We start from the raw sequence: 13339 nt of genomic DNA on the forward strand, positions 1-13339 counted from the left end.
GACCTTGAGCAAGTCCGGTCTGTCATTGAGTGCATGTCGTCCTACTCCCTCCATGGTGTACGCTCACACTCTTGAAGTCTTGCAGATGAGGCTGATTTATGACGTGAGATCACTGACCTACAAAATCTGGCAAGAAGGCGCGGGATCGAATCTGGCGATCCTGGCAGTGCGCGCCGCTGTGGCAGCTGCAATGGGAAAGGCACCTGAAGGGTCAATACGAGGCTGTTTGTCAGTGTTGTTCGTGGGGTGTTCGACTGGGTCGACGGGCCTTGACGTGGGAGCAGCGCCCACGAAGTTTGAACTGGATGGTCGTCTTCGTCTTCGCTCTGGCTTCTAGACAGGCATCGTTATGTGCTGTCTTTGGTTCGTGGCCGGATCGAACTGATACAAGTCGCTGACATCCGGGTTATGCATCTCGGGTGCAAATTTGCACATGCTGATGGTGCAATTTTCTCCACGGGGACAGGTATGGCCGAGACAGCATGTAGGATCCTGGCAGAACGACGTCCGACAGCTAGAAGTCCTCGCCTTGTATCTGAACGTATCGAGTTCTACCGAAGTCAAAGCCTTCGAATGGTCGAACTCGCAGTTGGAACCATATGGGCAATAGCCTTTAAGATAGAAGTTGTTGCATAATTTGAGGTGCTGGTACAGAAATTGTAGGTAATCTTTATCGATGTTGAGCGGCGGGTCAATTCGCTGACCAAATTTGTTCTGATAGACCAGCGGGGCCGGCGCCACGAGTGAAAGGAAAGGCGTAGCTGATTGTCGGGGAGTAGATGGAGTGTTGGATCCCGTGCCGGCTACTACCAGGGTCGGTCGCTCTCGGTTGGAAGTGAGCTCTGGACCAGCCCTTTTCGTTCTCATGGTCGCCGATGGCGTGCTGGGAGAAACATGGATTTTGGAGGATCTGAAAACGGTCGGGAAAGTCGTGTGTTGAAAACCTCTAGCAACTCTCTTGAGATCGAAGGGGAAAGGGGGCCCTTCGATCAGCGTGATCTTCTCGTTGACACCATTCGGTGATGAATAGGGACCGAGGAACCCGGCATAGCCGCTGTCGGCAGACCCAGCAAAGAGGATGTGTTGGCAATGCCGATTTCTGCAGAAAAGTTCAAAGTTTGCTAATGAGATGTGAGAATGGGTTGTCATGGGTGGTGAGGTATGGGATTACCTTTCATCTTGGCATCCGCCGCTTCTTTGTGATTGCCAGCATTGATGAGTTCCGAGAGAGGATGACTTCTGTTGAAGCCAGCGACGAATTCATTGAAGACGGTCTCATCTGGAATGACACGGGCTGCCTTGTAGGTCCTTCCTGAGCCCAAGGTATTGGCAAAGGCGCGGATGATGATGCGGTCATCGGGATGATAGTTTGGATTTGATCTGTGGTACGCTTCAACGGCGATTCGAAGGTGTTTGCCGGCATCATCACCACCTGACTTGCCCTTCGCAACCAGGTCGTCGAGGAACTAACTCTGTCAGCAGGTCATTTGTAGCGGAACACGTCGCCTGAAGAATGAATGGCTCCGTCTCTCACCGGCACACTGTCTGCATCGACAAGGACTAAGACGAAACGGTCACCTTCCTGAAAGGTCGGTCAGCCTGGAGCCAAGGGGCATGGTAGATTGATGGTAAGGTTCACCAGGGCTGGGTCTGAGCGCTTGCTGGCTTCGGTCTGGGCTTGCACCATCTTTTCATAATAAGTACGTGCAGTGTCCTGCGACATAGCCAGTTCTCTTTTAACGGCATCATGCTGAGAAGTGAGTGACTCCAACTCGGCCAGCATCTCCTGTAGATGGTCAGCTACGCTGGAACCTCCAAGGAAGCAACGTACCTCAAGCAGCGCGCTCCTAGCGGCATCTTCTCGGAGGAGCTGTTCCACTCTTGTTTTGAACGACGCCATGTGACGCCCAAAAAGCAGGGCCAAGGAACAGCTGATGAATAAAACGACGACATGTATGGGATGAAGCAGTGAAGGAACTTAATTTGTACATATACTGGAAGGTGGAATTTCTGGAGGCTGCAAGTGGCAGGCATGCTTCATCAATGAAAGTCTTGGCATCGCGCTATCAACTTTCCCCGTCGCGACCGACCATCCCCTGCTGTCCCCAGGCTCTCTAGGCAGCACCCCCCAACTCCATACATGCAGCACTGTATTCAAATCAGCTTTTCAACTGGCATACAGCTCATGAATCCGACTGTCTGGACTTCTTTCCTGTACCATGTTCTTCCTTCCGGGTAATCTATTCTCTTGAGTAATTCCGTCTTGTGAGACCCTCAGGGTGGGAGAGATCTCACAATGGTTGTATCCACATTATGCATCTCCTCGCTGAACCAGCAATTACTCCCTCGCCTATCACATTTCGACCCGGCCATACATCGATGGCCGGCAACACAATCAGGGTCGTCACAAAGCAACGTTTGACAAGGACTCAACCGGGCAATATATCGTAATGCTTCGGTCTGCGCCGGTGTCAAGGTTCCCTCATGGGAATGCATGCACGAAACATAATTGCATCGCGTGAGGAAATGCCGATTGCAAAGCTTCCTCGGCTTCAAACTGGTGACCAATCCCTTATCTGGTCTAACATCTCGGTCGACGCGATGTCCATCCTTATTGAGGAAAATCTTTCGGCGCTCTCCCCGTTCAGCGGTGGGACTGGTCGCGTCTTTGAGAAAACTATCTTCTTCGGACTGTGACTGACCTACTTGCTTCACAGTCGAAGCGTAACTCGGAGGTGGTGATCTCTGAGGACGACTAGCTGCTTCATCTCGAAGTGAGGGTCTTCTGATATCTATCTTGGAGTCCCGAAACAGGCTCTTGAATTCAGTCTTTTCAAACTTGTCGGCCAATTCGATGAATTTGTTCGCAAACGGCACTGACTCAACCAGGACTAGTCTTGAACATACTTGAGTAGTGAGTGTATACTGCCTCAAAAAGCCAGCGTAACTGCTGTCACCGGATCCTGCAAACATTATGTGTTTGCAGTGGGTATTGTTGAAGAACAAGGACATCTCCTCTTTGATGGGTCAGTCGAACTCTTTCATCTGGCAATAACGAACCTTTGACTTTGCTATCAGCTGCTTCCTTATCATCGCCTGCATCAATGAAATGTGAGAGGGCATGTTCCCTGTTGAAGCCTTGGAGAAATTGGCGGATAATACTGGAATCTGTCAATATTCTCGACTCCTGATAAACCTTTAACATGCCAGCGATGTTGGCAAAGATGTGTATGATAATCTTTGTGTTGAGCAGGAAGTCCGGCTTTGGCTCGAAGTATTCATAGACGGCTTTCCTCAAATCTCGCGCTGCATCATGCCCCCCCGCGGCTCCCCTTTTGATATAATCATCAGAAAACTATTTTGAGCGCGTAAGCACATCCTCGCCGGCTCCATTCCACCTCGGGCCTTACCTTGGTGATGTCCCCATCGACTAAAAAGAGAACGAAAGGATCACAGTCCTGTGATCGAATGAGCAATTGCCTCCATGTTTGAGCTGTGACAACGCACCATCGTCTTTTGAAGACCACTGATATCTTGGTTCTTCGTCTTCAGATCTGCCAACTGCTTTCCACAGAGATATCGAGAGAGCTCCAACTCATTTTGAATCTTCTGCTTCTCTTCTTCCAGTTCTTTCAACTGGTCAACGAGATCCTAGAGATAGATAAGCGAAAGGATCGACCACATAAAACGTCTGGACCATGCCACCTTAAATAGCTCGGCTTTTTCCGCATCGTGATGCTTGACTCGTTCAATGCGCTCAGTTAGGGACGACATTCTGTAATCACTAAAGCAAATGCAACTGAAATTCACAAACAAGCCGGGTGACAAACTGTAGTAAAAGTTTCAACGGAACAGAATGCATGAGAAGTCGAAAGAACCTGGACGAGTTCAGCCTGGTGATGATATACCTCCCAGCCTGGCAGGCGCCCAGCTGATAGGCAGTTACTCACACCCTGTCAGCCTAGGCCAATGACACCGTTCCACGGATTCGCGGATGTCAATGTACATTCTGGACATTGTCCAACGGCATGTCATCAGGTGGCTGAGTTGTTCCAGTGCCCCCGCCCCTTTCTGTGTGAGACACTGTTCGGCTCTCGAAATCCTAAATCCGACCACGCAATGCTGCCTGACACTTCTATGACCTGCATTTGCCCAGGTATAGAAACAGATATGATGCAGGTGTGATTATCGCATTCCGCACAGTGTCACGGTCACCTCTGGCACGCCTTTCGGCCATGGGACAAGGCAGACCACAAGGATGGATGGAGCTAAAGCAAGGCAACGAATACATTACTCGACACCGGTCGAGCTTTCGGCCAATACGAGGCATATGAACGCGACCGATATAATTGGTTGATTTATTTACTCCTGTCATCAGTCCAACAAGACCCTCTCATCTCGAGCTTTAATTGACGCAGAAAGGTCTAGGCATATTGAGTGAGGCTCCAACACCTATCAAATCACTGCGTTACCCACAATTCTGTATAAGAGGGACTGTTATTCTCCAACTTTATCAATTTCAACCCAACTCCACAGGCTCAGACAAGCTGCAAAGCACCCAGAGGGGCTCCAAAGACTTGGAGTCCTCAAATCAAACTGTGATAAACTTCGCACTCTAACCAGTGCTCTCACTATAGCTCAACGCCCGTTCCATACAATTTGCTGCCTAATATCAGGGGTTCGGTCGTTTGCCGCCCGAAGTGTTGGGCATCAGTGGCTTCACTTCAAACTGTCACTGGAGCGGAAGTGATGACCAGACGGCTGTGTTTTGTCTCAATGTCGACGAAGCCTCTAAAATACATGATGCTATCTGGCCAACGTTTGACCATGGCTTTGCCTTTATGGCCAGCTCACAACGAGAAAGGGTATTTCCGACCACCAGGTTCGAGGGCATGCGTAATAACCGACGCTCGGATAACTACTAATCTTCCTACAGTACCCAATGTTTATACAGATATATATCATGAAAGCGGCACTGACAAACACAGTGGCCGGAAAAGAAGGAATCTCGTGCCAGTTCGACAACATCTCACTATGTCCCAGGCGACACTTCGTAGTAGAATGATCACGTAGACCTCAGGTGCAGCCGATATTTACCAAAGCCAAAGCCAAAGCCATTCAATTCACTCACAAATTTTGATATCCCGTGGCCTCGTGCCATTCATTCTATCAAGGCGCAGAGTTGGGCAGACATGCTATGGGCTCTACACCCTCGTGACCACCTTCCCTTGATGCTGCGCTTATGCCATTGAGATCCTTGGCTGCTGGACTACCAACTGCGGCCCAAATTTACTCCCCTTCATTTCTTTGCCCTCGTCGTCGTCACGACCGTATCTAAGGTCTTCTGAGCACCTTTCTTAGGTTTAGTTTGTTTGACGGCTTTTCTGGGTGGCTTCTCGTCTTCTTCGTCTTGGCTTGCAGCTCCCTGGTCCGCGAGTTCCCCGGTATCATCCTCGGACGCAGGGCGATCGGCATCATCTGATGCCTCGGTTTTCGAACGCTTTGTCCCATGAGTGGGAAGATGGCCGTTGGCTTCCTCCTTCCTCTCCCTACGCTTATCATTGAAGTCAAACAGCTTCTTCCACTCTCCAGACAACACTCTCTTATCATCACCATATAGCCCAACATCGTATGCCTCTTTCATGCGATCCAGGCAAAATTGTCTGCGCTTGTTGAAGTCGAACATCGGTTTCGGAAAGACCTTGGTGCCCTTTTCTTCGGTCTTTGTCCCATCACCCTGAATGATACAACCCCAAGCCTTCTGGTCTGCGATCGGGGCCTTGTACGGCTCATAGATGTATTTCTTGTCAAATTGGGCTAACTCTGGAACATACTTTCTCACAAACTTGCCTTCGGGGTCCCACTTTTTCCCAAACGCGATGGGCGAATACACACGATAGAACTGGCTGAAAAAGGCCGTGCAGCTCAACCACATCCAGTTTCCCGCGTTGCAGGCGACTTCGTGGTCGATGAGCCACTCTTCGAAGACCTCCGCTCCGCGTTCCCAGCTGACATAGCACCCACCTCTGGTCAGGAAGCACGCCACGGCGTGTCTCCCGAGGTGGTGGATCCAGCCTTCCAGTTTGAGCTGGCGCATGATGGCGTCGATCCAGGGAAAACCCGTTCTGCCCTCCTTCCACCTACGAAAATACTCTTCCGCCTGAGGGTCATCCACGACGTAAGCTCCATCTCCGGTAGGGTTTCCATCTTTCTGTCCCTTGACGTAATGCGACTGCAAATGCCAAGGGATGAATCTCGCCACGCTGTTGCCCACTGCTTGTCCGAATTGGAATCCCAATTTTGCGTAAGCGGCAAAATACATATCTCTGAACAGTAACTGCCCGGGTAGATTGACCGGCTCTCCACTGACATGCTTGTTCTGTTTCCGCCGCTTCTCCAAGACATCCTGGACGTCCCACCAGAATTTTCTTACAGAGACGCTGCCGAAGTGCATGTGTGGTGAGAGCAGCGTCGTTGCTTGCGGCTCGAAGTCGGTCGGTGCTGTTTTGGGCTTCTCAAAGGTACCAGTATAGTCGGACTTGTCCATCATGGACTTTAAAGCTTCAAGTCCAGCAGTTTCGCCTCCTTTGTGGGGAGACGTCACGTCGGCCGAGTCGATGCCCATCTCTTCGAGCGTGGGAATGCCGAAATCTCGCTTGGGACCCATGATCCCTGTATCATACTGCCTATTTTTTGCCTTCCCCAGGCTCCTTTGCGGTAGATTGTAATCCACATTTTCCTCCCCTCCTCCGCCCGTATCATCATCCAAATCGATGAGATCCATCTCGGCCTCAGCCAGCGGATCAGGCAGGCTGGTAGGCCTGTCAAGAGGCTTCTTCGGAGCGCCATCTCCAATCTTCTTACTCGCATTGACAAGCTGGTTCATAGACATAGTCGGCTTCCCACCGTTCATCTTGACCACCTCATCACTATCAAACAGCGTCCTTCCACTCAAACTAACCACCTTGACTCCCAATCCCTCTGCAATCGCCCTCACCTCGTCATCCCTCATGCGGGCATACGCATCCGTATCTTTCTCAAACACCAACACATCGACCTTCCACCTGCGCAACAACTCCACCATGACCTTTCCGGGCGCGCGCCTCACGACATGAAGCTTCTGCTTCGGATTCAACGCGGTTAACGACCTCGATACGTCGCGCATGCAGCTGACCAGAAAGTTCCACCGATTGGCGGCCCCACGTTGGCGGTACACGTAGTGCGGGTCCCAGCACCACAGTGGGATGAACACGGATGGTTCGAGGGATAATGCGTGCACAAGTGCTGGGCTGTCGTGCAGGCGAAGGTCGGTGCGAAACCAATACAGAACCCTAGGACCTGGGCCTGCGCCCTGGGCCTGCTTCTTGGGGCTTTTGAATTTCGGCGGCATTGTTGAAAAGAGGGCAGGAGGGAAGCACTGGCTAGATTGTGTTTACGTTGATGGAGGTTCCGTAAATCAGCAAGATGGGCCCATCCCAAAGGTCGGGCTTTCTGCGTCAAATATCCAAGGTACGGAAATCGCGGAGCGTTTTCCCTGGTGTGAAATGTGCTGCGTGGAGAGCTCCTACGCAAATCTGAAAGCAAGAGTGTAATGCTTCTCTCTTTTCCTACCCCTCCACTCGAGAAAAAGGGGGAGAACCTGTAAGAGTTTCCAAACACTCATTGCACGGCCGTGTCGTTCAGGCTCATGAGCAAAGACGCCAAAACAAAAAGTCCATGACGACATTTGCGTAGCGGGCCACATTCCACACTCCCAAAATGGGCATGGGAAACTCTAAAATCTTAATCGTTATTAACCTTCACAGCTGTGCTATACTTATCTAGCCTAAGCTTAAATATAGGAATTGAGATCTGAGTTCCGAGATCTCCCAACCGATCCCACCGATCCACAGGCTCGAGATACTCACAACCGAAGCTAGAGCCGAGGATTTTGTGCAAAAGAGAGAAAGGGATAAATAAGAACGAATCTACGTTAGTGGTTTAAGGATGGGGATTGATGAAGCTCAAGATCGCGTTCCAAGTTTTCGAGTTGGAGACAACAAAAGAAACTAACGGCCAGGTAGGTCCACGGCGATGTCGAGACTCTTTGAAACTTTCTTCATTCGCTTTGTGGTTTAGAAAAAAAAAATTATTTTACGTGCCCGGACCGAGACTCCGCTAAGTGGATTAGATATGTTCATTCTTTTTCTCGGAATTCCTCGCCTGCTTGGCTCGTGTCTCGTTTGGCATTAAAGCTCATCTCATCATGTCATTAATAACGCGTCCATTATCTTCTAACGCCACCGTGCTCGGTCATTTGTCACCCGCTTATGTGATGGCGTTTAGATACTCATCACGACCAGGTCGTCGTCGACTGCGGCTTGGCAGTGTTCCACTGAGGTTGGCCATCTGAGATCTGGCTGACGGGGGCGCCAGTGGGCCAAATAGGCTGACCGTCAGGGCTCTGACTGACGACAGGCGGAGGTGGAGCACCACTTGCTGATGCAGAGGGATGAGGATAGCCTCCATAGCTGGAACTATATTGAGGAGGCGGTGGTGGCGGTGCACCACTCCCTGAGCCACCGCTGGTGAGCGAGCCCGAGAGCGGCAGGTTCCTGCTCGAGGCGCCGACGTAGACGGTCGGGTTTGACACTTCCACCCAGTTCTGAAAGGTCGTATCCCAGACCGAAACGTCCCGGCGGGTGAGGTCTGCGGTGAAGGTTGCAGAAGCTCCTGGAGCGATGGTCAAGCGGTCAAACCCACGGAGGACTTTTGGTGGTTCGCCGTCGCCGAGGCCAAGATAAAGCTGCACCACTTCATCACCTGCAACAGATCCGGTGTTGGTAATTGTTGCAGACACGGTGGCGACGATCTCATATAGTAACGGGTTGCCTCCTGGCGCACCGCCTGCGGGAAGAACAGGCTGTGGGGAACCATCACTGGCACCGGCGGGAATATATTGATCAGCAGATAGACCGTAATCAGGATCATCGGCAGAAGCTTCCAGATCGGTGGAGTTGAGGTAGGGATAGATGAAGAGGTACGGTCGATACGGAATGGTTCCGTTGGGGAAGACGTAGAGCGAGGCGTCGCTGCTTGAGTTACTGAGCACTGGAGCTGGGCCGGTTGATCCGCTGGCCGGAGTGTACGGTGCTGGATTTCCTGGTATGATGACAAGGTTGGAATACTCGAAGGTGGTATAGCTGAGACCAAAGCCGAATTCGTAGATGGGATCAATTCCGTTTTGATCAAGCCAGCGATAGTCGAGGAAGACGCCCTCGGAGAAGTAATCTTGTGGAGCGTCGAACTGACCGTTGTTCGGCTCATAGATGACATCGGTTCCAAAGTCATCCCGGTTGCGCGCAATGGTGAATGGTAGCTTGCCTCCAGGATTGACGAATCCGTAAAGGACATCAACAATGGCATTTCCGCTTTCTTGTCCTGGCAGACCAGCCCAGATGATGGCGGTGACGTTTTCGTTGTCGTACCACGAAGAGACATTGACCGGTCCTACGGTGTGAAGGACGATAATTGTGTTGGGGTTGTAAGTCGTGACGTTGCCGATCAATCGGTCGGCTCCCTCCCACAGCGAAAGATTGTTACGGTCTCCAGTATTGCCATCTATGGTGATGAATCCTTCACCTGATTGAGCGTTGGCAAACACGATTGCGACATCCGATTGAGATGCGACATTCTTGACCTGGCTGTCGGCGTAGTTGTCGAGGATGGCAAAGACCTCGCCATCTGTTTGCGTCAAGACGTACTGTTGAATTGCCTGTTCCGGGGTGACAAGGTATGGGAACTCGGCGGTACCGCTACCATAACCCATGGCCAAAGTTCCGTTGTTGCAGTTCCTGTTAGGACATCCATTTGCTCCCCATGGATTGCTGCCTGCATCGTAGCCAAAGATGCCAACCTGCTTCTCCTTACCACTGAGGGGGAGACTACCGGTGTTCTTCAGGAGAACATTTGATTTGGCTCCCACTTCACGAATGACGCGTGCATGTTCAGCACGAGCGTTGACATGTTCGTTGACAAGGCCGACAGGAGAGTTCACGTCTGCGGCGTGAATATGGTCATAGGTATCTTGACTCCACTAAGAGAATGGTCAGTAGTTGCCTACGGATCGATGTGGGATAGGTTCCCTTACGGCATAGAAATTTGTGGGGACATAGTTCTGGTCGCGTCCCACATAATAGTAAGCTGCCATAATTCTGACAGCCATATCATCGACACGCCACTCAGGAACGGTTCCGTTGAGAACGGCGACCGTGAGATTCGTTCCCCAAAAGGTGTAACCGGAATTGAAGACAGTGTCACCAGGCATCGACATGTCAAGACCCGCGAAGGCGGTCCCGACGCCAGAATGTTGAGCTTGCCAATCGGACATGACAAAGCCCTGGAATCCCAGTTCGTTCTTGAGGAGATGATTCAAGGTGTATGAATTAGCACAGCCGTATGAGTTGTTGATCTGTTGGTATGAACACATGACTAGTTAGAGTCTGCGGTTAGCAAGCTACATCCAAACCCGGACATGAGTACTTACTCGACCCAGTACCTGCACGAACAGCATCAGCAAATGGCCAAAGATAGATCTCGTGCATCGTCTTGTCGTCGATGTTGGAGCTCAAAGTTGCAGTGATGTTGAAGCCATAGCTGATCGATTCACCGACTTGACGGAAATGCTCCTGTTCGTTGGCGATGTAGTGCTTTGTGGTGGCTATGACCCCAGCACTTTGAATGCCTTCGATGGTCGGAGCAATCAGAGCACCTGTGAGATATGGGTCGGGACTGAAACCTTCCTACTCTCCGTCAGTATTTGTGCTGCCACATTGGTTTCTCAACGCTCGTACCCAATTCCTACCACCTTCAGGAGAACGACCAAGAGGTCCACAAACAGGGCCCAATACAGCATCAACACCTTTCGATCTATGCTCTTCACCAATAGCTTGGCCACGAAGATAAGCAAGATTTCGGTCCCAAGTGGCAGCAACATTGACACCTCCAGGAAAGGCAGAAACATAATCAGCTAGGGAGTCAGATTAGTATCCGAGATCGATCTGGAACTCGAGGCAAGGCAGTATTACCGAGTCTGACCCCCAAGGGCGAATCTTGCATACACAGGCTTGGAAAGCCTAGCCGTGGAATTGCGCCGACGTTGCCGACACATCGGTCAGACTCCCAGCTGTAGGCGGGTCAGTACCACTAGGGGAGAGTGCATGGTATGACGAAGACGTACCCGACACCTGTGGTGAGATTGACTTTCTCGAGCAATGTCAATTGACTGACGAAAGCGTGGGCCTTCTCGTAAGCAGCACCCCAGTCTCCCAGGCCAGAGCCCCATGGAGATGGATAACTTGGCGGTGAAGTCCAGAGAGGGCCATCGTAATCATTGTTGAAAGGTTGGGCCGCTTGCCGTTTGTAGATTGCTTCAGGAGATTCGACCGGCTGTTGCAGAAGAAGACTTTGTAAGTAAGGAGGGATGCCTAGGGTTGGAATGGTTGTATTGAATAAATAAAAGGCAGAGAGTGGAAGTTGCATGGCTGCAAGTTTGCGTGCGGAGGGAACAAATATTTTCCGATCACCACAAAGGGAAGGGGCCAGGGCAGGGGGCCGGGGCAGGGAAGTGACAAAGTTGGGGAAGAGAAATGCTCACACTGGCTTCCACCAACAACAACTGGGAAAAGGGAAGAATAGCCAACGCCGCCCCGATAATAGTGGTTTCGAGCCACATTATAAAGGGTCCGAACGGACAAGGCCGACGACAAAGGGCGATATCTTGTTGTGTTTTAGGCTGTAATCCTTCCCGATCGATAAGCGACAAGAGCGCTATTCGTGCTTGGATAGGCGGATATGAATTTTGTTTACTCCCTGTAGCTAAACAGTCGTTGGCCTTGGGGCGCTGGATTTGGGGGTTGAAGCCCCAGTAGGCACGCTGTAGGCAGTGCGCGGTGAAGTGTTACGGGGAGGAACCCCGAAGTTGTGCCGGGTGACGAGGCGGGAGACCGGAGCAGGAGTATGGTGTATGGTGAATGGTGAGACTCTCCAGTGAATCAATCTCCTCGTAGGAAAAGGAAGAGAATGGAATGGTGAAACCCGTGCGAATAAATATCCTCACCGATATTTGAATCTGATTTGAGGGATGTCATGAGTTGACAGGGCCTTGCAAACCGAGGATGCTGGAATATCACAGGTACCAGTATTGCTACCTTTTCCAGGTATGATGTGCACGGTACTCCGTCCACAGGGTCAGTTGGAGCTTCGCGATTTGTGGAGGACGGCAGCATACAGGTCAGCGTGGCTGGGATTCATACTTCATGGCTGTTCATTGGGTCCGGTAGCGAAGCCTGTCTGAGGATGCTGGGGCATTGTGCGGGTGCCTGCGTATCATCGACTCCATTGTTGCTCAGGGTCAAGGCAACTCAAGGTATGCCAGTCCTGGTGAGGTTGCATTTGGGTGGGAAAGGTGGTACTGGTCGTACCTCGTTAGTAGCAACCTTCTACCCGGTATTCTTCTTGTCCATTTTCTGCGCTTCGCATGACCAGATCTTCAGTCTCGATGCACATACAGACTGCAGATAGACTCATCGCGAGCTTACCCCGCAACATTCTGGCCATTATCACTCGAGCGCTTATGGGAACCAAGATGTTGCATTTGCTTACACAGGCGCTGCCTTCGCGGAGCATCTCTACGGGGGATTGCGAGGTACTGTACCTGGTCAACCATGTCATCGCCATCGTCCCGACGCTACCACCAGGATCAGCGGAATTGACAACACCTCTTGGGTTGGTCAGCGCGCGAAGAGGTTCCATCACAAAGCCACAAAGCCCCAACGGCATGTCGCGCCATTCTCACTGAAGCCTGAAGGACGATCTTCCCGACTCTGAGCTTTGTCAAAGTACGAGGTATCCATTCCATGCGGTGCCTGAACAGTACCAGGCTACCAGCTCATTCCGGGCATAGCTCCGGCCGATCAAGCCTCAGGGCGTCCCTAAGCCTGCGGCGGGTGCGCCCCTAGGCCAAGGTGTTGCCCAAGCAAGACTCACAAGCATTCCACTGCTGCGGAGATCCTTGCTCCCCACAGCGCCACCGACCACCGCCGAGCTCCACAGAATGCGCCTCTTTTCCCTCTTCTGCTCAAACTGTGCCCGATGTTTAACCCATTTGTTGACCATCTTGTCTTGTCAGAAGTTCTCCCGGCCTTCCGCAGTGTTCTCTCCAGGTCTTGGCATTTGCCCGGCACTTCAAGGCTACGAATCGCTTTCGCCACTTCTGTCCGAAGACTGATGTCTTAAGTCGCTCAACTCCACGGTGTGATTTACTTGTAACCTCCCTTAGCTAGGCACTTCCACGACCTCG

General features: G+C 51.5%; 4 protein-coding genes across 4 annotated transcripts; all 4 read right to left on the reverse strand.

Annotated features, from left to right (window-relative positions):
• Positions 1 to 333: 333 nt before the first annotated feature.
• On the reverse strand, positions 334 to 1900 carry A1O9_05902 (uncharacterized protein; the record flags this gene model as incomplete). The annotated part of the gene is made up of 5 exons (XM_013405115.1): positions 334 to 1121; positions 1172 to 1466; positions 1535 to 1582; positions 1640 to 1786; positions 1832 to 1900. The coding sequence occupies 5 exons, from the start codon at positions 1898 to 1900 to the stop codon at positions 334 to 336; spliced, it is 1347 nt and encodes a 448-aa protein (XP_013260569.1).
• A 374-nt stretch (positions 1901 to 2274) lies between these two features.
• On the reverse strand, positions 2275 to 3774 carry A1O9_05903 (uncharacterized protein; the record flags this gene model as incomplete). The annotated part of the gene is made up of 5 exons (XM_013405116.1): positions 2275 to 3017; positions 3061 to 3355; positions 3411 to 3458; positions 3508 to 3651; positions 3706 to 3774. The coding sequence occupies 5 exons, from the start codon at positions 3772 to 3774 to the stop codon at positions 2275 to 2277; spliced, it is 1299 nt and encodes a 432-aa protein (XP_013260570.1).
• A 1525-nt stretch (positions 3775 to 5299) lies between these two features.
• Positions 5300 to 7390, reverse strand: A1O9_05904 (cryptochrome; the record flags this gene model as incomplete). Its single annotated transcript, XM_013405117.1, has 1 exon — positions 5300 to 7390. The coding sequence occupies one exon, from the start codon at positions 7388 to 7390 to the stop codon at positions 5300 to 5302; it is 2091 nt and encodes a 696-aa protein (XP_013260571.1).
• Positions 7391 to 8332: 942 nt separating this feature from the next.
• Positions 8333 to 11520, reverse strand: A1O9_05905 (beta-glucosidase; the record flags this gene model as incomplete). Its single annotated transcript, XM_013405118.1, has 6 exons — positions 8333 to 10075; positions 10130 to 10470; positions 10526 to 10781; positions 10833 to 11008; positions 11067 to 11164; positions 11219 to 11520. 6 exons carry the CDS (start codon positions 11518 to 11520, stop codon positions 8333 to 8335), a joined length of 2916 nt encoding a protein of 971 aa, XP_013260572.1.
• Positions 11521 to 13339: the final 1819 nt, after the last annotated feature.

This window comes from Exophiala aquamarina (genome assembly GCF_000709125.1).
Source record: "Exophiala aquamarina CBS 119918 chromosome Unknown aczIA-supercont1.4, whole genome shotgun sequence".
NCBI lineage: Eukaryota > Fungi > Ascomycota > Eurotiomycetes > Chaetothyriales > Herpotrichiellaceae > Exophiala > Exophiala aquamarina.